Here is a 24555-nt window from a genome sequence, read left to right on the forward strand (position 1 = left end):
GGCAGGGTGGGACAGACTTGCTCTGAAACATTCCAAATGTTCCAATTCTTGGCCTATCAGCATTTTCTCTAAAAGGAGTTCATTTCTTGCACTGTAGAGATGACTTGAAATGCCTGCAAGATATCAATGCATATTTACAGGAAGTTACAATTATGTTTCAAGAAAGGCAGAGAGAATTTGTAACTATACTACATGTTAATGTACCCATTCATGTTATATTGTAACCATTTATATCAGATTGTTTTGTATGAATTTATCAGTTGTTACCTCCGCCCCAGCGATAGCGCATGGCGAGAGGTAATGTTTTCGGTGGCGTGTGTTAACTTGTTTGTTAGTTTGTCTGTTAGCAGGATTACACAAAAACTACTTGACTGATGTTCACGAAGCTAGGTGGAAGGCTGTAGCATGGGTCAACTTAGAACCCATTACATTTTGGAGCAGATCCAAGTTACGAGATAGGTATCTGTCCCTAAAGAAGTATCACTGTATTCAACCTTTATATAAACACCTCATTTGAGAGCAAGATCTCTTTTGCATGAGTCATGCTTACATTTCAGTATGTATAAATAACATGTTTTTGTATTAACATTTAAATGACAATATCAATATGTTTAATGGAATGCAAACACATGTACTGTACATACAGTACTAGACAATACTGTGATGGCAAATAAAGGCCTTAGAGCCTTTCACCAAGACTCACTTCCATCATAGTTGATCAATATAAAATATACATGTGCTGTCTGTGTCATCTTACCTGATGGGAATTTGCTGTGTAAACCAGTGATTATTTTGGGTCAACCATTTGATTTGACTGTTGAGGCCTTGTAGCGAAGCCATCTCATCTTTGCAATAAGCTTTGTTACGAATAACAGAGTCTTTATCATGATGTCATACATTCTGAAACTGATGATATGTGTGTGCCGTTTTGCTACCAGAAAGTCTGTGCATAGAGTAAGAATCATCCTGCTATGAGCTTAGCTAGGTGCCAGCTGCATAGATAGGTACAGTATGAATGCTAATTCTTTATCTGCTGTTGTTGGTCGTTCTGATCTTGTATTAAGGTCGCTATGCAACGCCATAAAAATGCCTGAATGCTCTTGAATGATTGGGACTCCTTGCTGTATCTATGCCTGAGTGCGAATTTCTGTGCTTACAAATATCTTATTAAAGTCTTTGCTAAAGATGGACAGTTTGTTGCGTGTTCAAACTTTATCGATTAATCTCACTCCTGGGTACAAAATGTAGACGTGTGCAGTGGTAAAATATCTATAACAATACCATACACATAAAGTACCATACCATACAATATACTGCAAATACTAGACAATACCATACAATATAGTACAGTACCATACAATATAGTACAAATACAATATACTGTAATATATTATACAATGTATTGCAAATACAAAACAATATACTCCAAAGTATTGTACAGTATATACGATACCACACCAGAACAATATAAAACAATTCAACTTAATAAAAGCTGGTACTGTACATGTGTCTGTGTTCATGTCATTGATCAGTGTGGAGTTGAACTGGAGCAGAACGTCTAGGCTGACAGTATTCTGCATGTGTTCCCAGTCTCTTATGGAGTAGGTATGGATATGTGAACACCTCCACAAATAACTGTACATGCCTTGTACTGATTCTGTAGAATACACACATAATCACACTAAAACAAGAGCGCATTTTCTTGGAACTGGCGCTCAGTGGTTAACAGGAAGTGAACAGGAAGCGTGCAAGGATGTGGAAGCCCTGCCCCTGCAGAGAGATTTCAAAACCCTGCTGTCTCAACATAGGGCTCAGGATCACATATGTATGTGTGTGTGTGTGTGTGTGTGTGTGTGTTTCTCAAATTGTGCTCTTTACATGCAAGAGAGGTTGTAAAAACAGGGTTGTGTCTGTGTGTCTAGGCACAGAGAAATGTTTCTGATCTGTGTGTTTCAGAGGAACTAGACCACTCCTGCTGTTGACATGGTGATGGGACAGGCTCCACTGTCAAGGGGACACACACTGGCTGGACTTCTCCCTCACCTCCTCCTGCTCCTCTTCCTCCTGTTAGACAGCTGCTGCCTGGACCAGTTGGGCCAGGACAAAGGGAGAACAGGTGTCTGGCTCTTATCTTCACCTTTTCTTGACCTGATTACAAAGGCCTAGAGTGTGTGTGTGTGTGTGTGTGTGTGTGTGTGTGTGTGTGTGTGTGTGTGTACGTGCGCGCATGTGTGTTTGTATCATGTCTGCTCACCTTTGACCCTTTACCATTGACCCCTGACCCTCCCTCTGCCATCTCTCTATGTTCTGGGTTGCCAGGTTTGGTCCCTGAGTTTGGCTACAGGGCCGTGTGTGGGGAGGTGTTTGTGATGCAGTGTGCCGGTCCTTGTTCTGCCAATCTCTACAATGCCAGTGTCAATGCCAGCCAGGACATAGTCTGGTCCAGGCTGGATAAGGACAGACGGCTCAGAGTTCTTGGAGACACAGGGGGTGTGGCTATACGGGGCAATGCCCTCTGGTTCTCTGCGATCGAAGTGAAGCACTCTGGGTACTATGTGTGTCGGTAGGTCCACGCCAACTCTCCCCAGTCCACTACCAGACAAGAGAAACCCCTACTGATGGTCCATTTCTCTCTCTCTCTCTGTCTTTCTCTCTCTTTCACTTTTTCACTCTTTCACTCTCTCTTACTCTTTCTCTCTCATTCCGTCCCTCTCTCTCTCACTACTTCCTTCTATCTTTCTGTCTATCGGTTCACCTTTACATCAAATCTGCCTACATTTTCCTCTGAAATGAACAGTGTGACTGACTGTGTGTCAGTGTTCCACTGTGGGTTTTATTTGCCTGTGACCACCACCTCACTATTGTTCTGGTCTCTGTTACTTTACTGTATTTGCCTATTTGCCTACCTTCAAAATGATTGTGTTTGTGTGGTAAATGTGTGTGTGTGTTTGTGTGTGTACAGTAGCTTGGAAAAGCTGCCGCTGGTCTTGGATCTGGTGGTGGAGAAGACGGGGGTGCTGGGCTGTGGTGACCCAGAGGACAGCAGCGTGCTTCTGGATGAGGGTGTGGAGGGCTGGGTGCACTGTCCAGGCCTGGACGATAACAGCACCTCCTCTCTGGACCCGAACACAGCTTCGAACAGAACCAGTGCTCTGGAACCCAACACACCTGGTTACAGGAACTCCTGTCTAGGTTCCTGCACACCAGTCTGCTGGTACCAGGTACAGTATGGACACCACCACTATCAGACACCACCACACCTGGGTCACACACATCAAATACAATCATTCAGTAGCAACTTGACTCATCAATCGATCAATCTAACAACCTGTGTATGTGTGTGTGTGCAGGATGCCACAGGGCTTGATGAGCTGAAAATTACGAGGCGTGTTTCAGTGACAACAGATGGTCACAAGCTGCATCTAGAAACTGTGTTCGAGTTGGACGACACTGTGTTCTTCTGTGACCGCCACACCTCTGATCAGCATGGCTTCTCCTGGACACTGAGGAGGGCAGTCAAAACCACAGTCATAGGTGTGTGTGTGTGTGTGTGTGTGTGTGTGTGTGTGCGTGTGTGTGTGTGTGTGTGTGTGTATGTGTGTGTGTGTGTGTGTGTGTGTGTGTGTGTGTGTGTGTGTGTGTGTGTGTGTGTGTGTGTGTGTGTGAAATGTACAGGATGCATGACATCACAGTTTCCACTTCAACAGCACAAGACACCAAGATTCCCCCACAGATCATCCGTCCCCATGTCAACGAGACTGAGGTGGAGCTAGGTGAGTATTGTCAAGTAAGCAACTTTGCAATTGTGATTGACCAACTAGATTGCAGTCCAGTTAAAATGTATGCAATTTGACAGCAAGTTGACTGTTATTTGAATGCAATCCTTTTATGTGAATGTATGCAATCTCCAATAAAATGTGAGATTTAATACGTAGGCTATTACATACTCTGTGTTCTATGAAATCAAAATTGTCTTTAGGACATTACCTTTAGCTAGCTAGCTATTACAGACAGCTTGTGGGGATTTCGTTTTGACAGATTCTAAACTAAGCAAACTAACTAGTTAATTAGTGCTGCTAGTTAGTAGCCTATAGCAAACTAGCTCATTGCTAGGGGTCATTGTTGGTTGTTAAGATCAGAGACCATTTTCTACACTAGGATTGGATATTACACAAGATTAATTTATAAGACAGTCATGCCAGGCGTTGATACACAGAGCAATCCTTATGCAACTCTACCAAACTAGAACTTGGACTAGTTAACCCGGAATAGTTAACCTTTTCTCCTCCAGGCCAGAGCTTCACACTGACCTGTGAGGTCAAGTTTGGCTTCCAGAGGAAGTCCTCTCTGCTGCTCCAGTGGTGGCAGAGAGGTAATCATGACAACCAGGAGGGCGGCGTCCTGATGGAGATGGAGAAACAAGAGTGAGTCTGACTGGACGATCATCATCACCACCAACACAGAGGTCATACCCTGACCTCCTGTCTCTTCCGTGTATGGTTGACCTAGTAAACCTTCAGAAGTTCAGACAGTCGTCATATTCTGACTCCCTATCTCTTCGATCTGTCCCTGTATCTGCCCCTTCTAATCCATTCTCTCCCTGTATCTGCCCCTCCTAATCCATCCTCTCCCTGTATCTGCCCCTCCTAATCCATCCTCTCCCTGTATCCTCCAGGGAGGTGAAGGTGACCCTGACACAGGTCAAAGTGAGCAGGAAAGCGGTGATCCAGCAGGTCACCCTGCAGCACCTGTCCTCCTCCTTCAACTGCCTTGCCAGCAGTTCCCTGGGAAACAACAGTGCCACCCTCAGGCTGATCCTCAGACCTGCAGGTAGTTACAATCATCACTGGGGATCCTGCTCCTCATATAAAACATAAAGCCACTGAATGTTGAGTGAAAAATAACTGTGATCATTATTTTATTTCAACCAGTGTGTCCTGATAAGCTGTGTCACTGTGTGTGGTGTTACCAGGGAGCATTACATGTGATACCAGGGAGCATTACATGTGATACCAGGGAGCATTACATGTGATACCAGGGATCATTACATGTGATACCATGGATCATTACATGTGATACCATGGATCATCACGTGATACCATGGATCATTACATGTGATACCATGGATCATTACATGCATGATTATCGGAGTAGTTTGGTATTAGCATCTAGCATCATAAAACCCATTATAAGGTTATTTATGAAAACATAAACATTTTTGACAAACTGTGCACTCTTCAGATATTTGTGCCCATTGCTCATGTCACAGCAAAGTACACAATCGATTTCTATGGACATATATATATGGACACAGAACAATACACATCTGTGTGTGTGTCTCACTTGTCTTTGTGTATGTGCATGTTGTGTGTGTGTGTGTGCATGTTTGTGTGTGCGTCTGTGTGTGTCTCAGATGGGCCACCCATAGTGATGGTATGTGCAGTCGTATTGGTTCTCCTGTTGACCAGTGTGGGAGCCAGCGTGACCGCACACATCTACTGGCTCGAGATATTGTTAGTCTACAGAACCTACCGTCCACTCACACACATACACACCCTGACAGGTGAGACGCACGCACGCATGCACGCACTCATACACACACACACATTTATACATATACACAGGTACATACACACATACTCACTCTTGCACACACATACACACACACACACACATTCATATACTGTACACACACACACACACAAACACACAGAACAACCTGTGATCACTTTTTTTGGGGCCATATTTTTGTGCTGCCAGTCCAGTACAAGAAGACTGAGATGAACGACCTCCTAGCCACAGAGCTGTCAGCACAGGATGTGGTTTTCCGTTCTTGATAAGCATACAGAAAAAAACAGGAAGAGAGGGGTTCTCTCTTTGGGGCCCAGCTACTGCACCTACTCCCCTTTCACATATCGTTGAAATAAAATGAAAGTATTGCATAATCTCAAAGCCAATGATGGCCTAACGGTTATACAGCTGCTAAGATCAAACGGTAAACTATAGATGAAATAAACTCATGAATAAGTAAATGAATGTTTCTCTCCTCTCATATGAAGTTGTTTTGGTCATTTGGTCATTGTCTGTGTGTGTGTGTGTGTCTATGTGTGTGTGTGTGTGTGTGTGTGTGTGTGTGTGTGTGTGTGTGTGCACGTTTGTAGATGGGAAGCTGTTTGATGCGTTTGTGTCGTATGTGAGCAGCTCTGTCTCAGAAGAGGGGGAGGAAGAAGGAACAGCCAAGACCTCTCTATCTGGCCAGTCTTTTCAGCTCCTAGGTACGAGCTGTCTGGTGCCTCATTCCAATACCCTAAAAACGTGTTTTTCCTTCCTTCCTTGGATAATCATTGATGTACAGTAATATGACCTGGATTGGTAGCAGCTGTAAAGAGGAGTATACAGACTACCACATATCCAGTCATGTTAGATATCAACAAGTACTGTACACATGTTAACATGTTGTCCCCCACCCATTATGCATGTACCCTTGTGGTATCAAGCCTCCTGCTTCTCATTAGGCGTTTTTATACAGAGATCCCACTATATTGCCCTACAGAAGACCACTCAAATTTCTGGCTTTGTTTGTTTATAATGAACCAAAGAAAGACAGCATAATGTGTGATTTTATATAGCATGCCGCTAATCTGGAATAGAGAGGCATGACCCTTGGACCCTTTCACTGGTTGTTAAACAAGTCCATGCACCTCTATGGTCAAAAGTCCTATAATGAATTTTGAAATACAGACATATCTAGCGCTACTAATGTCACATTATGTTTATCAATGATTGACCAAAGTAAGCTCTCTACAAACCATGGTAAAGTGAATAAGAGTCCAATAACGTCTCCATCTAAAAGAAGTGGGCAAAGAAGTCCATGCACCTGTATGGTCTAAAGTCCTATAATGAATATTGAAATAGATATATCTAGCTCTACTAAACACCTCAAGCTCTACTCTCTGTGGATGTAGAAAGTACATGGTTTCCCCGAGTAAACTTGTCTGAGACTATACTGAGACACTAAGCATAGTTTTTGATGTAAAAATTGAAATGTACTTGTCATGGAAAAATGCATTGGACAGGCACCCCTTTTGTGGTGGGTTGTGGTACTATGGGGGAACTGACACTCACTCACTCATTCACTGACTCACTCACTCACGACATGACACCAGCAAACCTAGAGTCCCCCCCTTCAGCTGTCGCCGGGTGGGGGACAACCACGAGGACGGAAGGAAGCGTCTTTAGAGTGTTGGAATGGGGCCTGGATTTGTCCACTAAGAACTGCTGATGGGAAACTGAAAATAGAAAAAGTTTAGGAAATACCCACACGCTGGAATAATGCTCCTGTCCAACTTTTATAACATGCAGACCATCGGACGCTGAGACTGGAGCATTGAATTTCCTTCACTGTTCTTTGTCCCACTGTCTGCACCCCAGGTGTGGAGGCCTCTGCACCCCAGCCACGGTGCCTCTCTGCTGGGGCCCATGTGTCTGAGGAGCCCCTGGAACTGCTGCTGCCCCGGGTCCTGGAGGAGGAGTGGGGCTACCGGCTCTGTCTGTTGGAGAGAGACCTGCTACCAGGGGGAGGTGAGGGAGAGTGAGGGGGGAGGAGAGTGGGAGGGGAGGAGGAGGACAGGGGGAGGAGAGATAGGGGAATGGATGGGAGGGGAGGTAGCAGCAAGGAAGACGTATAGTACCCTCCATCCTGTCTTTAGAAAATTATCCAACCTTTTGTGTGTGTGTCCTCAGCCTACACAGACGAAGTGGTGTCTGCTCTGCGCAGCAGCAGACGGCTGCTCTGTCTCCTCTCCCCGGCCTATCTCAGCAGTCCCAGTGGCGTGTTCGAGCTGGAGGCCGGCCTCCAGGCCCTGCTCCAGGATCGCCAGCTACAGGTGGTCCTCATCTGGACCCTCAGGCCCCCCTCTCTGGGTCAACTGGAGCCAGCGCTGCCCCCCCTGGTTCTGAGGGCCCTTCGTGTGCTGCCGGCCCTGGACTGGGCCCCCAGACGGGGCTGGTCAGACACGGAGTTCTGGAGGACACTTAAAGCCGCCATGCCTCCCCTACCAGACACAGATTCCTGACCTGTGTTCGTACAATTTCAAGTATTTTTCTTTTGTACATCTTGCATTTGTATATTGTGCCTATTTTGCTGCCCTTTTTGATATTTTTGTTGTGTATTGTTGCATAGGAATTTTCCCTTGGGCATCAGTAAGTTGATTTATATCTATCTATTTATATCCATCTATCTATCTATCAGCAGCAGCTTCTCACACTGCTCTACAGGCTGTATCAGGTGCAATCTTAAGTATTTATTGACAGGCTTTTCATTGTACATGGTACCTGTATCTTGTGATAAATAAACATCCTTGAATCTTGAGTAGCCTTCAGCAAAAGCAAAGGGTAGCACTGCCACCGCTGGTCTAACTGTTGAACTACAACTCAATGAATCTACGCATACACACGCATAGAGCTGATCTTCTGCTCTGCTCTGTTCTTGGCCTGGAGAAGTTGAAGCAGCTGAGATGAGGCTGAGCTCTCTCAGAGCAGGAAGGTGATGATGAAACAGAGACCACTCATCTCAGAATCAAATCGAAGTATATTTTCCAGCCAAGGTCCATTTCTCATTTCTACAGGTGAATTACAGGCACTGGGAGGACAGACAGTGAGAAGAGAAGGGGAGCAGACAGGTGAGGGGAGAAAGGGAGGGGAGGGTGAGGGGAGAAGAGGAGGGTGAGGGGAGAAGGGGAGCAGACAGGTGAGGGGAGAAAGGGAGGGGAGGGTGAGGGGAGAAGGGGAGCAGACAGGGGAGGGGAGAAAGGGAGGGGAGGGTGAGGGGAGAAAGGGAGGGGAGGGTGAGGGGAGAAAGGGAGGGGAGGGTGAGGGGAGAAGGGGAGGGGAGGGTGAGGGGAGAAGGGGAGCAGACAGGTGAGGGGAGAAAGGGAGGGGAGGGTGAGGGGAGAAGGGGAGCAGACAGGTGAGGGGAGAACGGGAGGGGAGGGTGTCACAGTCTGGTGAATAGTGGTGTGTGAATCCAGTCAGGACTCTAGTAAACACACAGACCCTTGTATGGATGAGACTGTAGTTAAACACAGATTATATATCCTAGTCCGGTGAGCCTGTAGTTAAACACATAGATTCTAGACCGGATGTCCAGACCTACTGTCTGTTACAACTACTGGGTAAACTACACGCGCGCACACACTAAAAAAATGCTTGGAAACATAATTCATTACATATGTACATTTTTACACCATCAACAAGCAAATAAACAAACAAAAAAGGTAAACACACAACCACAGTGACCCTGTCCACTTCAACACTAAAACTGGACATGTGAGTCATCATCATCATCATCGTCGTGGAGCAGGTGTTTCCCGCTCTAGGATTTGTGGTCAGAGTGGGTCTTGAGCTTCCTCTCCCAGAGCTTCTGGTGGTCTGAGAAGCCCTGCTTGCCCTTGTTGAATGAGTTAGGACCTGCTGAGGTGGGGGTCTCCCTGGGGGTGGTGGGTAACAATAAACAAGGGGCTAGTGTTAAAAAAAAGATTTAATAAATACAAAAATCCCAAGTAATCAGCCACCCACTCTCTCCAAAGCCCTTGACTAAAGGGCAGTGTGTGTGTGTGTGTGTGTGTGTGTGTGTGTGTGTGCAGTGGCCTGTTTACCTGCCAATGTTCTTCATCCTCATCTTGGCCTCTGGAGGCATCTCCTCTGGTTCACTCTGCACACAGAGAAGGCAGGTTTAGCACAGAGTGTGTGGGGCTAAGGGTGTGCATGTGTAGCTAGGATAGCTAGGGTGTGTGTGTGTGTGTCTGCATGTGTGAGTGCACGCGTGTCACACTCACGTCATCATCCTCGTTGAAGACTGAGGCCAGGGGTTTCTTGGCTGGAAGTGTGGGTACAGGTTCTTTAGGTTTCTGAAAAAGAACACCCAATACACACACACACAGATCAGCCCATCGAACTCATTGGACGTCACAGAAGCTAGTCACTCTAACTAGGGCTGCAGAATTAATCGTGAATGAATCGATATCGCGATTATGACCTCCGCAATTAACTAATCGCAAAAGGCCGCAATTAATGTGATTAATAATTTTGCTTTGAATTGAGTGTGCTAGGACTACACGGACGAATCACAGGCGCATATACAGTCTGACCAATCACATGCGTTCCCGCTGAGTGCGCTGTGCGTAGCAATTTCACTGAGAAGACAGTAGGTCAAGACAAGTGTCACAAGAGTACCTGCAGCCGTGAGTAGTGAAAAAATGAGCGAAAACAAGGTCAGTGAGTTAGTAGCAAGAAAGGGATCAACGTCTGTGATTTGGGAGCATTTTGGTTATTATATATCAATATTATACATTAAATATTAATCGCAATTATTAATTGCAATTACCATTTTGAAGCAAATAATCGCAATTATTATCTTTTGTCATAATCGTGCAGCCCTAACTCTAACCTCTCCCTCCTCCTCCTCATACTCACACTGGCACCCAGCTTGATGGAGATGGGGTTGGATTTCTTCACCGGCTGGCTAATCAGTCCAAAGCCAATCCTTTTTTTGGGTGGTGCGGGGTGGTCCGTGGGCTCTCTGTCCAGATCTGGAGAGCTATCCTGCGCTGCTCGTTTCCCTCCTCCCACCCCTCCTCCTCCAGTGCTGGAAGAGACAGGCTTAGTTTTCACTCTGCCTCCCTCCTCCTCTGGCCCTGCTGGAGGCAACACAACTTACCAAGGTGAGCAACTGTTACCTGGGAAACCCACGGATGAGCTACAGTTACCTGGGTGACGGGGGACTGGGCTGCCGGGGCAGAGGCGTGAGCCTTCATGGCAAAGCAGCCTTTTATGGAAATGTCTGTAGCTAGCTAATGTTAGCCATGAGCAGTCGCAGTGCAATAACAGCTGAATTCTCAAAGTTCATTATTTTAATTAGCTATGTGTTGCTAACGTCGTCAAGGGAAATAATTTGTAGTGGTGCACTGTAAAATAACTGTGTAAATATCATCATAGCTAGCTGGCTAGCTACCAGCTAGAAAATAGGCCATACCCTCTGCCACGTCTAAAAGGAGTCTGCTACAGGACGTCGGGCATTAGCACACTGAAGCTTATTTATAACAGACTGCAGTTCAATCTAACTCAAACGGACAACAACACACTGTCTCTAAAATGCACTAATATCACCTCCATCGTCGGAGAACTTCTTAGTGTTGTGCTTATATTCCGCCATTACTTCCAGCTACGACTAAACAAGTCAGCATTTCCGTCGTTTCCTAACCACGTCACATACGTCGCACGTGGTGACGCACGTGATGGTTGTCAAAGCGGATTGTTTGTTTAGAATACCCTATTAATACATCCATGAGAATACCCTACCTCCATGAGAATACCTGAATAGGCCTATGCTCTGGTGCGCTATTATCCAGCAACGTTTGAAGTTATCTAGCTGCATGCAAGATGCAGAACATTATTTTTAGTTGTGTTTGACTACATGCATTGTAGTTGTGTTTGACTTAAACGTGCGAGATCTTTTGCAGCTAGCTTAGCTTGCCAGATATTCATTCATGGTGGTTTCTGCTACTCCGTTGTGATGTCGGCATTCAGCGCTGAGTTGATCGACTATCTAGAGGGCAGGATATCGTTCGAGGAGTTTGAGCAGCAGAGGGAGGAACGGAAAAACAAGATCAAGGTAAGTGAAACGAGACGCCCCACAATGGGACGCCTAACGTTACTTCTTATACGTTAGCCCTGGGCAGCTAACATTAGCTGGCTTGTCGGAGGTGAGATCAGTGATGGTGACTGAAGTGTATGTAACGTTACTCGCCCGGTTTTCTGTTCTCCGCCAGGTCTCCGAGGCGGGACGGCCAGAGCAGGATGGGGAGACCAGTGCTGATTACGCCCTCCCCGGGACCTCCCGCTGCAGCCCGAGGAGGCACAAGAAGCGACCCGCTGGTGAGCAGCTCTCTAGCCCGTCTCTACCTCCTCAGTCAGACCTGATACCGAGCCAGCTAATGGCCCCACTCAGTGACTTGGAAGGCTGCTGACCCCTTGTGATAGGTTCTTGTTAAGTGAATACATGGGTCATGTTGTTGATCCTGTTCTCAGGTGTCTCCTCATTCCTCCTCTCCTTCCCTCTCCAGGTGGGGCTGAGGAGGGGGTCAGTCCTTCGGTCCAGCAGGCGTTTGCCTCCATGCTAGGGGACGGACCTGAGGAGCAGCCCACTGAGGAAGAGGACGAAAACTATGAGGACGATGATGAAGATTATGAAGTGGATGACGACGATGATGATGATCAGGAGGAGGAGGGGGGGAGGAGGAGAGGGGACGGAGGGAAGGAGGATGAGGGGAAGGAAGGACCCTCAGCTGGAGACGTGTTTGCTCTGGAGATGGAGCTGAACAGAGAGAACAAGAAGATGATGAAGGTCAGCTGTGCGTGTGCCTGTGTCTTAGAAGAATTGTTCAATGACTTGTGTTTCTGTTAATGTGATACACTGATATATAATATGGTGTGTGTATGCAATGCTCATGCCTGTGTGTGTGTGTGTGTGTGTGTGTGTGTGTGTGTGTGTGTGTGTGTGTGTGTGTGTGTGTGTGTGTGTGTGTGTGTGTGTGTGTGTGTGTGTGTGTGTGTGTGCGTGCGCGCGCACGCACGCACGCACGTCCGCCCGCCCGCAGGAGCGACGCCACCGCAGCAAGCTGCCCCGGGCCCTAAGAGGTCTTATGGGCGAGGCTAACATCCGCTACGCCAGGGGAGACAAGGATGACGCCATCCTCATGTGCATGGAGATCATCCGGCAGGGTGGGTCAGCAGCACGGATACCTGTGTGTGTGCATTTACAGACAGTATGGGCATTACAATAATCACTTTTTCTCCTCTTTCTCTCCCCCACCCCCACCTCCAACAGCCCCTCTAGCCTACGAGCCCTTCTCCACCCTGGCTATGATCTATGAAGACCAGGGGGACATGGAGAAGTCCCTCCAGTTCGGGCTGATTGCCGCCCACCTCAACCCCAGCGACAGCGAGGAGTGGGTGAAGCTGGCGGACATGTCCCTGGAGCAGAGCAACATCAAGCAGGCCATCATCTGCTACAGCAAAGGTCAGAACCCCCTGACCCCGGCGTCAGAACCCCCTGACCCCGGCGTCGTCGTTTCACAGACCTGGCGGGAATTCGCAATTGTACTTTCTCATCACGGTCTCTCAGTCCCTCTCGTTCTCGCCCCCTCCCACCAGCCATCAAGTATGACTGCAGTAACGTGCACTACCTGTGGGAGCGCTCGGCCCTCTACATGCAGCTGGGGGAGCACAAGCAGTGCATGGACGGCTACCGCCGCATCCTCTCACTGCTGCCCCCTGCTGACGGAGTGCAGTTCATGCAGCTCTCCAGGGACATGGCCAAGTGAGAATACACACACGCAGACACACACACACTCATATACATTCAGTAGTACACCACCTGCATGTATACACATTACACACACATGCATACACTGCCTAAACTACATGGTATACTACACACACACACACACACACACTCCACAGGGACATGGCTATGTGAGCACACACACACACACACACACACATATGCGCTGCCTACACTCACACGCACAGCAGACAGCAATAGAAATACATAGATGACACACACATTCAAATGCCTAGCTCAACTAACCGTGTGTGTGTGCATGCGTATGTGTAGGAGCTACTATGAGAGCAGTGACCTGAGCTCAGCCATAGGGGTGATCGAGGAGGCTCTGTCTCGCCACCCCGAGTTGGTCACTGATGAGATCATCAACATGGCCGCCGAACTCTACATCGCCAACCACCAGCACGGGAAGGCCCTGCAGGTAGGCAAGCCTGTGTGTCTCAGTTGTCCTTGACGGTAGTTAACACAAGCACTGTTCTAACCCTCCCCCAAATGGGAGAAATCATTGAGTGTTGTGTGTTTATGTCCTGCAGGTTCTGATCCAGTTCTGTGAGATAGTTCTGGTGAGAGGAGAACCCAAGCTGGGTTCAGCAGAGGCGGAGGAGGAAGAGGAGGGGCAGATGGAGAAAGAGGAGGGGGATAAAGAGATGAAGAAGGAGGAGAAAACGACAGAGGAGCATGGTGAGACAGAGAGAGAGAGAGAAAGAGAGCTTACTGGCAATCAATATATAGCTGCATTTCTCATACCTCTCTTTCTCTGTCTGCTTCTCCAGGCGAGGTGAGGGAGGTGGTGGTTCCAGACAGAGTGCCTATAGACATCCAGGTGAAGCTCATGGTCTGTCTGATTCACCAGCAGGTCTACAAACCTCTGGGGGTGAGTCCACCATCTTAACATCTCTCCTGTCTACTGGACCTGTATCTCTACTGCACATCTAGTATGTCCATATCTATCATATTGTCTAGCATCTATCTTATCTATTATATACAGGTATATATTTATATCTATCTCTAGGTGATTTATCATATCTATATCACTTTACTTGTTGAGGCCTAAGTCTCTTTTTTTTTTTTTTTTAAAAACCTCCTGTGAACACAAGCAACAGAATAGTAATACAATCAACAGAATACAAATACAGCAATTGAGACATACTACAGTGAAATAATGAGAACAGGATGCTGAGTGCGTGTTGTCTCCATGTCCAGGCGATGCTGTCCAGCCTGACTGAGCAGAGCCCAGAGGAGCTGGGGGACCTGCACCTGGACGTGGCCGAGGCCTTCCTGGAGCAGGGACGCTATGCCTCCGCCCTGCCCCTCCTCTCCGCACTCGTCTGCTCCAACAAGTACAACCTGGCTGTGGTCTGGCTACGGCACGCAGGTAGAGCACACACACACACATATACACACACAGGTAGGTGACACAAGACACACACAGGTAGAGGACACGCACACGCAGGCTTGCGCGACACACATACATGTATAGGACACTACAGCCTTAGATATATGAGAAAATACAGATGCAAACACACACAGGCTTCCAGGTATGATCCACACAAGCTAATACGGACGCACACACACAGATTCACACTAGGGCTGTACCCGTCTCTGAATTTTGTGAGTTGAATCAGATTCACCTGTTCAAACAAGAGATTCAACAATTTGTTCCTCCTTTTTTCCATGTGCCTAGGCTGAGGGGAGACTGTGGGAGTTGGGACAGCTGTCAAACTTTAAATTCAAACTTGCAGGCAGCACAATAAAATACACCTTTTTTTCTTACTAAACATCTATCCCACATTGTCCATCTACTGCAGATGCCCGCTTGGTTTTGCAGTGTTTCCCATAGCCTACAGTTGGGCAATTTGACGATAGTCTCCTCAACTGCGCATTTCAAAGCGTGCGTGAATAGGTTCTTGTGTTGGGCAGCAGTCAACAAGCAATGTTTCGGCTGCCACTAAAGCATTTTTGCGGACGTTAGAGCTCAATCTGTCTATGGGGGAAATTATTCCATTCCGTTTTTCCAGCGGTCAGTGGATATCTAAGAAGATTGATCTAGGAAAGCAGTTTTGTGTCGTGATATTCCGTTTAGTAAATGCATGTGATTTTTTACGCATAGTAGGCCAGGCTAGACCCATAGCGGGGGGGAGAGGGGTTCCCTGCCTTCTTCCCTCTGTAAGTCTCTTTTTACTGCACAACTAATAGCTATGGTAATAGCCTAGGTCTAAAATGAATGATTGGCCTGTCCTATATAAATCATTTTGAAGTCATGAAATCATATGAGTCATTTTAGCCCACCAGCGCATCTTGACAGCGGAGCAAAAAAACGACTGCTTGACTTAAAGAATCTCAGTCAACTGTTTTGACTCATCGACTTTCAGGGGGCAGCCCTAATTAACAAACACACACACACACACACACATGCTAACCCTCCGCCCTCCTGGTCCAGAGTGTCTGAAGGCACTGGGGCAGATGGAGGGGGCGGTGCAGAGCTACCTGCGGGTGGTGGACCTGGCCCCGCAGCACCTGGAGGCTCGGCTCAGCCTGTCCACCCTGCAGCAGCAGCTGGGCCGGCCCCAAGGGGCCTTGCAGGCCCTGGAGCCCATGTACGATGCAGAGACCCTGGCCCAGGACGCCTCCGCGGCCCAGCAGGTAGGGCTGGTGGGAGGGGCGCTCTGATCATTTCTGCATGTGTGTGTCATTGTAAGTGAGTAATCCCGTGTGTGTGTGTGTGTGTGTGTGTGTGTGTGTGTGTGTGTGTGTGTGTGTGTGTGTGTGTGTGTGTGTGTGTGTGTGTGTGAAGCGCGTGTATGAAATGTGCAATTTAAATAAAGTTTGATTGATATTCAGGAGTTGAAGCTGCTGCTGCATCGCTCCACTCTGCTGCGCTCTCAAGGCAAGCTAGAGGACTACCTGGACACTATGCTCACCATGCTAGCCATGCTGCTAAAGGTCTGTCACACACACACACACACACACCTCAGACACACACACACACACCTCAGACATACTCAGACACACATACACCTCAGACACATACTGTACAGGGGTGGCTGTGGCTCAGGAGGTAGAGTCCAAAGATCGCAGGGGTGGCGGTTCGAATCCTTTGCTTCCAAGGAGTAGGCTAGATGCTGCCATTGGTGTGTGAATGTGTGTGTGAAGTACAGTCCATTTACCCTTACCATTTACATGCACACATACACACACCTGACACATACACACAAGCACGTACCCCTCATACACACCGTCATGTAGGCACATGCACACATACACACACACACACATTTTCCTATAGATAGATTCTTGCACTTTGATTCCGAATCAGTCTTATTCAGTACATTTGTTTTCCCCTGGTATTGTGTGTGTGTGTGTCAGGTGGCAATGACACGTGCCCAGGTGTGCCTGCGGTCCATCAGTGTGTCTGGGGTGAGACACCTGCGTCTGGTGAAGACGTCCAGCGTGCAGGTGTATGACATTGACGACCAGGAAGCTGCTTACCAGGACATCAGTGGTAGGACTGGCGTGTGTGTGTGTGTTGTCTCGTGGGCTGCTAGCTCTGCGTATGTGTGTGTAAGTGCGTGTGTGCGTCTCCCCACTGATGAAAGTGGCCTTTAGATAAATGTCTTGGTTTAACCTGATCCTGTTAGCTGTTTCTAATTGTGAGGTTAAAGGAGAATGACAACCTGGACCTTATTTACGGCATATTACCAGACGTTTGACTCACCGAGATAACTTTGGTGTAATTCGGAGGCCTGTAGAAGAAATTTTAAATCTAGCGCGAGCCAAGTGTATCCATGTAATGGCGGTGGACGGGGCACCAAGAATGCAGCTTCTAAAAAAAAAAAAAAAAATTTAGTTTCTGCCGTGAAATGGTTGTTTTCATCAATCTATTTTTATGAATCGCTAGTTGTGCTTCCATAGAGCGAGGGCTTGTTGTGGTTTTGAACATGCCTCTGTAAAATGATCTTTAGAAGCATCTTTAGAAACAAAATAAAGCTTCCCCACTTGCTCCAGCACGCATGCGCACAGCGCGCAGACTGGCTATTCTCCGTCTGTAGGCTACAATCGCAGCTCACATTCTCTATGCTACGATCGGCTTGTTGGTGCCTGGAATATTGTGTGCAATATGGCTGAATATTTATCAGATTTTGAGGATATAGAAGATGACTTAGAATATGATGGAAGCCGATCGTAGCGTAGAGAATGTGAGCCATAAGTCTATCAATGGGGTCTCCCATCGATAGACTCAGGGATGTACACAGATAGACACTAGGTGGTGCTAGAGCACCTGCCCTTTGCCCTCTGGATCAGGCAATCATCCTTTTGAAAGTTATTTTGTTAACTTTTTTGTACATGTTTTTTTTTCTTTTTCTTTCTACAGTGTACTACGTGGCCCATGGTGATATAGATCAATTGTCGATTAAAAGCGTGTAATAATAATGCCCCAAAATGTGTTGTAATTTTTCCAGACACCCCCCTCCTCCCCCCCACGTGCCCACGGCACGCCCGTGCCCCTCCCTCTCCTCTCTTCCTTTGTCAACATAAACGCCCTTATTTTTCACTGAGCACTTACCCCCCAAAATGTCTGTGCACGCCACTGGATAGACTTACATCCCATATGGGTTAAAGGTTACATTCTTATGGTTGGTACACTTAATGAAAACACCTACTGTTGTGGTTAGAGAGAGACCTGGGCCCTGTACTACGAAACAGGATTACGGGGTTATAGTGTGATAACTTCAGGTTCAAGCCTGGTTTATCCGTACTACGAAGGTGGTTCACTTTTCACCGTGCTATATCGCCGTGGTAACGTATGCTGCCGAGCTAACCTGCTCTGGGGCAGGTTAAATTCCAGATTATGGATCAAAACGTATGAAGCACTGCCCGCTGACGGATCAATTCACTTGGAAAAAGGCTTATGGACGTTGAGATTCTATATGGAACTTCAGTGTGCGAATTAAACAATAATCTGCTGTGCACGAACAGCGAGAGGTTCTTAAGAATACTTTTTACAAACCGACAAAACCCTCTTTGGCTTTCCCCGATATCATGAAAAATTGCAGAATGACAGCTGCTTGTGCTTGAGCCATATTTTGCCTTGTGCATTTACAGTCGTAGACTGTAGGCTATGCACTGGCTTGCATTTTATTACCTGCAGTGTCGTGTAGGCTGTGGGTGATGCGGAGAACCATTTTTATTAAATTGTCAAGTCTTTAATGTTGATTTATTAGACTAGCCTCCCGTTCCTAGGAACAAAGATAAGTAGGCCTAGGCTACATTTTGATGGAATTGTGATGGCAATACCAATGCCTGACAATCAATGACGTTATAAGATATGACGATAGGCTACTTTTTCCTACTTCTCCACCTTGAGCTTCACTTTTTACATTTTAATAGCCTGTTTTATCTCTAGTTCCTCTTGTATAGAGACTTCACATTGTCTACTCCAACCTGAAACTATTAAAAACTATAGCCTACATTTGCTTTATTTAAGCGTCCCCTGCCAGTCTAGGGGTTGCAGCTGAAAAAATAAGATGTATTGATATAGGCTACAATTGCTTTACATGCCATAAGAATAGGCATAACCCAATGATCTAGCCTACTCGTGTTCATGTGAAGGATAATGATAAAACGTAGGCAGTATTTTTCCAACTTTACTTCCTGCCTTTGGCAGTAGCGACTGTGTTGCGCCTATAGTTCATATGATAGGGCTGCGGGTCCTGATGTGTGTGTATGTGTGTGTGTGTGTGTGTGCTTGTGTGTCCAGTTCACACCCTTTATGATCAAAAGTGACTGGTTTAAAGTTATTATAATATAAAGATCAAATCACTTTTTCCTGTATTGACATTGGATGGTGCCTCGAGGTTACTTAACAAAGTTAAATACATATTTTTCAGATGCTGAAGATGAACCCTTTTGATAACTAAGGTTGAGTTCAAATACTCTCCTGTATTTTAGTACCGTGTTGAAGTCAAACCCCCTTTCTCACGCTACACCAGGTAAAACCAGCGTGCTGTCTCGTGAGGACTGGTGGGGTCTGCTGGTCCAGAGTGTGTGTACGCTGTGTGAGGTGCAGCGCTTCAAGGAGGCGGAACTCCTGGTTGACTCCTCCCTGGAGTTCTACTCCTTCTATGATGTCAAGCCCAAGAGGAAGGAACTGGAGTTCTTCGGCCTATCGGCTGCCTTCCTGGACCACAATTACCGCAAGGCCTACAACTACATCAGGTGTGTGTGTATGTGTGTGGGTGGGCATGAGTGTGTTCTTATGTGCGTATGTACTTGTGTGTGTTCGTGTTTATGTTATTGTGTTTGTGTGTGTGTGCGTGTGAGCGCGTTCTTATGTGTGTGCATTCTTGCGTGTGTGTGTGCGTATATGTTCTTATGTGCGTGTGTGTGTATGTATGTGTGTGTGTGTGCGCGCCCCCCCCAGGCTGATGCTGAGAGAGAGTGTGGAGCACGCCCAGCTGTGGAACCTGTTCAACCTGGTGACCATCAACTCCCAGGACCTGCGTCACCACCGCTTCTGTCTGCGCCTCATGCTGAAGAACCCTGAGAGCCACGCCCTCTCTGTGCTCTGCGGACACAACGCGCTGGTGTCCGGCAGCTTCAAACACGCTCTCGGTACACATACACACACACACACACACACACACACACACACACACACAGATGAATGCACAAACACAAAGTACATCAACACTACATAAATTCACCCGCCTTCCCTGATTTTGTGTGTGTGTGTGTGTGTGTGTGTGTGTGTGTGTGTGTGTGTGTGTGTGTGTGTGTGTGTGTGTGTGTGTGTGTGTGTGTGTGTGTGTGTGTGTGTGTGTGTGTGTGTGTGTGTGTGTGTGTGTGTGTGTGTGTGTGTGTGTGTGTGTGTGTGTGTGTGTGTGCGTGCGTGCAGGTCAGTACGTGCAGGCGTTCCGTGTGCGTCCGGAGGACCCCCTCTACAGCCTGTGTGTGGGCTTAACCTACTTCCACATGGCTGCCCAGAAGTTCGCCGCCAAACGCCACGCTCTGGTGCTGCAGGTGTGTGCAGCCATGTCTGTGCATCTGTTTTGTGGAGTTGAAGTGTAGGTGTGTGCGTGTGTGTGTGTATTGAGTCCCATGACAAGACCAGCACCAGTTTGAACACAAAAAAATGAAAAATGACGGAAACTCGAGACGGTCCATTGTTACCCAAATATAAGCAGCATAAGATTAGAAGGAAAGTGTGTGCGTGTGTGCGTGTGTGTCAGGGCTTCTCGTTCCTGTGGAGGTACGTGGAGCAGCGTGGGCAGTGCCAGGAGAGCCTGTATAACCTGGGCAGAGCGCTGCAGCAGCTGGGGCTGGCACACCTGGCCATACACTACTACCACAAAGCCCTGAGTCTGGACCCGCCAGTCCTGGAGGTACAGTACACACACATACAGTACAATGTACATACTGTACGCACACACACACACTTGCACTAGTTCTAGGCCATGTCCGAATGTCCATACTACATGCTACATACTATATAGTACATACTGCAACTTGCATACTACATGCTATTTAGTACATACTACTCCACGAAAACATGTTTAGTATGCGAGATAAATGTAGCATGCTACTCGAGTCATCCAGTGTAAGTGACGGGCTCCGGCTCACATAAGGTTCATGTTAAACTTACAACAATTTTGAGCTAGCCAGGCATTGGAGTTGGTCATCCAACAGGCTTGATCGTCATCTTTCTGTATAATCCAAACTGGAATGGCTGTGATAATAATCCACAAAATGTTCTTCCTTTGCCTCGTTTAGCACCAGCTGGCCAGGGCTAACGTTGCACTCAGTAGCTTGTGCTTATTATTATTATTATTATTATTGGGGTTGGTGAGAAGCTTGTGCAGTGGAGGGGTTCTTTGGGGGGAGTTAGCCATTGGATTGTTATACTTGAATTATGATAGCCAGCTAGTTCCCAAGCTTGTTTGATAACCTTATTTGATTCAGACATAACGTAGGCTGCCTGGTACTATCCACTGACCAGTTGCTGGTTAGCTATGAGAGGCAGGATCCCAGCCGACCGTTGCATCCCCCCAACCCGCAACGGAGGGTTATCAACTGGGCTGGGACTTCCCCTCTCATCGCTAACCAGCAACTGAACCATTTTAGCTAAAGGTAGTTAGCTAGCTCGATTGTAAATTACTCAAACCAAATAAATATGACACCGATAAGCACACCGATGCCAATAGTTAGCTTAATCTTGATATAACTAAAACACCTGCTAAAAAAATATTTTTTCCACCGACAGATTTAGCTACAATGTCCACAAACATTTAAGATAGGTTGGCGAATTACTGTCGCCTCAACTTCCACCAATTTTAACAAACCGGAAACTGTACGGTGACGTGATGCGACGTTTCACTCAATAGCCATCTTGTTTCCGGAATAGCATCCTCTTGATGCCTGCTACGTTTTTGGGGTAATTTCAGGAATATGTAGTACATACTATATATAGTATGCCAGATGTAGCAGGCACAATTTTGATGTAGCATGCTGCATCTGGCGTACTATATAGTATATGTACTACATATATAGTATGGACATTCGGCCACGGCCCTAGTCTCATCATTCATTTCCTTTTTTCCTCTTTTCTTACCCCTCTCCTCCACTTTCCTTTTCTCCGCCTCTCCTCTATTCTTCTCCTCCCTCTCCTCTCCATCTCTCCTCTCCTCTTCTACTCTTCTCCTCTTCTCCTTCACCTTCTCCTCCTCCCTCTCCTCTCCTCCTCCCACCCTCTCCTCGGCAGGGTATTGAGCAGGACCAGGTCGATCTGAGGAGAGAGATCTCCTTCAACTTGTCTCTCATCTACCAGGCCAGCGGCAACATTGACCTGGCGCGCCATGTCATACAGACATACTGCACTGTCTGAGACACGTGTGCACCCGATTCTGGGTTAGAATATCAAGGTACAGCGCTTAGTAGAATTCCAGTCTGTCTTTGGGCCTGTGGTCCAGCTAGCCATCTGTGTCCTCCCCTGTCCCTCCTCCTCCTCCTCTGCCGGGCAGCTCTGCATCTCTCCTCCATGTCCTCTCTCCCCCTCCTCCTTCTCCTCCCTCAAGTCAGCCCAGCCTCCACTCCTTCCTCCTCCTCTGTGCCGTACTAGGCCATGCTGCTGAGCTGCCCCGGAGGATGCCTGTAAGAATGTCTTTGTTTATTAAATTTTTTTATAAGAAAATATTCTGCAGCTGCATAGACACAGATGCTGTTAAACACTCTTGGAATGTATTTTTGACAATTGAGAAAATAAATGAGAAATTTTGATTTAAAAAAATCTATATAATCTGTGTGTGTATGTGTGCGCGTGCGCATGTGTGTGTATTTGTTTCTTTCTGGATAGTGTGTGGGGTGTGGGTGGGTGTGTATGAAATAAATAAATATGCTTATGAAATGAATCCTGAAATAAATAAGGCAATAAATATATAAACTAGAAAATACATTTCCTGGAGAAAATGTGAGGTGGGCTAGTTGCTGAAGCTGGTTGTAACAACTACTGCCAATAATATTATAACTACTAACTATTGTAAATACTGTATAACTACTATAAACACTATTGCTATTAATATTATAAGTACAAATATAACTGTTAGCACTACCAATACTACTAAATACATTTCAATATAAATATAAAAAACTACTGCTTGTAATACACTCAAAAATAGATTAAACATCTCATGACTCATCATTTTAATAAGCTCAATAGCTCAAAAAAGGTATATTAGTAACTAGTAAGGTAATATTAGTTTACAGTCAATGTCATTCTGAATATGTATTTCAATATAAGGAAGGTAGGATTGTAGGATGGAAGTTAGTAGCCTAAGGAAGGAAGGTAGGAATACAAATGCTACCACAGTAGTTGTGGAGGTGTTGGTATGGAAGTTGAGGTGAATGCTACTACTGTTGTTATAAAAAGGATGCCTGTTGAGAGGATTACCCTACATTAACAGATCATCACTGCAGTGGTGTAAGGGTTAACAGTAGTATTAGGGTTAACCATAACCTTACTGTTAGAGTTCGGGTATATAACAACTACTGCCAGTACTATTATAACTACTGTACATATAACTACTATAAATTCAATTGCTATTACTATTATAGCTACAAATATAACTTAGCACTACCAATAATAATAAATATATCTAAATATTAATAAACTACTATAAACTATACTATAAATAGCCTACCACAGTTAGTTCTACTGGTGCTAAAGTAGAAGGATTATAAAATTCAAGTAGTGTTACAGTATAAACGGTTAGAATTTAAGTAGACTAATGAGGGTGTGTAGTGGTTTTGGGGCAGAACTTCACCAATTTCAGTAATTTCTGTAAAACTCTGCTTTAGGCTAGTGACTCTGATACCAGTGTATAAATAAACAACAGTTGTAAAGTTGCTTAATCAGACATTAGATATAGTCCTTTCAAAGGGTTAACTGCAGAACCTTAAGGGATCTCTGGCTGCGAAATGAACCGGGGAAGAAAATACGATTCTGGGGAAAAAAAAGAATGTATTAAACGTAAGGCGCTGATTTCAGGATAACACAGGGAGTTACAGCAATATATATATTAAACGAAGGAAGTACAGGAACATTACAGAATTGACATTATAACCACAAGCCCACGAGATTAAACCATAAAATAGGGAATTCAGAACAGGAGTGGGAATGTGTGTTATGTAACTTAAATTCCAGTGGGTGCTATATAGAAGACCCTGGGTCTTAGGAAAAACAGAAAAAGCGAGTGACAGTGACTAAGAGAATTGCGCAATAATGTGTCATCAAAATAGCTGCAACAATGCTTGAAATGCTAAGCGCTACAGCTATGCTAACGTGCTGAAACTTAATCATGACGAAAAGCCAGCTGTTCTGAGTGAAGTGCTATAATGACGCTTTTGAGAATCGCTCTTGGCTGCACGAGAGATGAGGTGAGAGGCTGGTGGGAGCAGAAATCTGCCTGTTGTGTATGTGCGTCTGTGCCTCGGTTGAGTGTGTGAGCCCCGACGAGTAGTTGTCTGTCTGCCAAGGCACCAAGAAGCTATTAATCAAACGGCACAGGCTCAGGCAGGCAGCCCCCACCTCTGCCCTCTCTCTCTCTCTCTCTCTCAAAGTACTGTAACCCAGAAAGATCACAGGAGAGTAATATTGGATT

General features: G+C 46.2%; 3 protein-coding genes across 5 annotated transcripts; 2 read left to right on the forward strand and 1 right to left on the reverse strand.

Annotated features, from left to right (window-relative positions):
• Nucleotides 1-287: 287 nt before the first annotated feature.
• Nucleotides 288-8075, forward strand: LOC311310519 (interleukin-18 receptor accessory protein-like; the record flags this gene model as incomplete). Its single annotated transcript, XM_084440028.1, has 11 exons — nucleotides 288-297; nucleotides 2320-2563; nucleotides 2963-3221; nucleotides 3351-3534; nucleotides 3708-3773; nucleotides 4292-4424; nucleotides 4676-4830; nucleotides 5414-5563; nucleotides 6162-6275; nucleotides 7432-7581; nucleotides 7744-8075. 11 exons carry the CDS (start codon nucleotides 288-290, stop codon nucleotides 8073-8075), a joined length of 1797 nt encoding a protein of 598 aa, XP_084296154.1.
• A 528-nt stretch (nucleotides 8076-8603) lies between these two features.
• On the reverse strand, nucleotides 8604-11212 carry pcnp (PEST proteolytic signal containing nuclear protein; the record flags this gene model as incomplete). Its single annotated transcript, XM_084439527.1, has 5 exons — nucleotides 8604-9488; nucleotides 9657-9712; nucleotides 9837-9908; nucleotides 10474-10697; nucleotides 11167-11212. The coding sequence occupies 5 exons, from the start codon at nucleotides 11210-11212 to the stop codon at nucleotides 9374-9376; spliced, it is 513 nt and encodes a 170-aa protein (XP_084295653.1). The 3' UTR covers nucleotides 8604-9373.
• Nucleotides 11213-11376: 164 nt separating this feature from the next.
• On the forward strand, nucleotides 11377-22608 carry gtf3c3 (general transcription factor IIIC, polypeptide 3). Of its 3 annotated transcripts, none has more exons than XR_014630486.1 (18): nucleotides 11377-11671; nucleotides 11829-11934; nucleotides 12123-12403; nucleotides 12657-12780; nucleotides 12887-13078; nucleotides 13213-13378; nucleotides 13676-13823; nucleotides 13936-14083; nucleotides 14176-14276; nucleotides 14606-14777; nucleotides 15843-16045; nucleotides 16244-16345; nucleotides 16769-16904; nucleotides 19393-19618; nucleotides 19824-20014; nucleotides 20298-20422; nucleotides 20652-20784; nucleotides 22161-22295. XR_014630486.1 is itself a non-coding variant. In XM_084439434.1 (18 exons), the coding sequence occupies exons 1-18, from the start codon at nucleotides 11573-11575 to the stop codon at nucleotides 22281-22283; spliced, it is 2796 nt and encodes a 931-aa protein (XP_084295560.1). In that variant the 5' UTR covers nucleotides 11377-11572; the 3' UTR covers nucleotides 22284-22608. The 3 variants fall into 3 exon arrangements, 2 of the variants coding, with proteins under 2 accessions (XP_084295560.1, XP_084295561.1); XM_084439434.1 differs by having other exon boundaries at nucleotides 20632-20784; nucleotides 22161-22608; XM_084439435.1 differs by lacking the exon at nucleotides 22161-22295 and having other exon boundaries at nucleotides 20298-20470; nucleotides 20632-20675.
• The last annotated feature ends 1947 nt before the right edge of the window (nucleotides 22609-24555 follow it).

Source organism: Borostomias antarcticus, assembly GCF_949987555.1.
Source record: "Borostomias antarcticus genome assembly, chromosome: 6".
Taxonomy (NCBI): Eukaryota; Metazoa; Chordata; class Actinopteri; order Stomiiformes; family Stomiidae; genus Borostomias; species Borostomias antarcticus.

Excerpts from the sequence above, each read along its gene's own strand:
- gtf3c3 (XM_084439434.1), top strand. The coding sequence starts at position 11,573 with ATGTCGGCATTCAGCGCTGAGTTGATCGACTATCTAGAGGGCAGGATA. Across the intron at positions 13,079-13,212 it reads CATCATCTGCTACAGCAAAG|CCATCAAGTATGACTGCAGT; the intron begins GTCAGAACCCCC and ends CCCTCCCACCAG. Across the intron at positions 14,277-14,605 it reads AGGTCTACAAACCTCTGGGG|GCGATGCTGTCCAGCCTGAC; the intron begins GTGAGTCCACCA and ends CTCCATGTCCAG.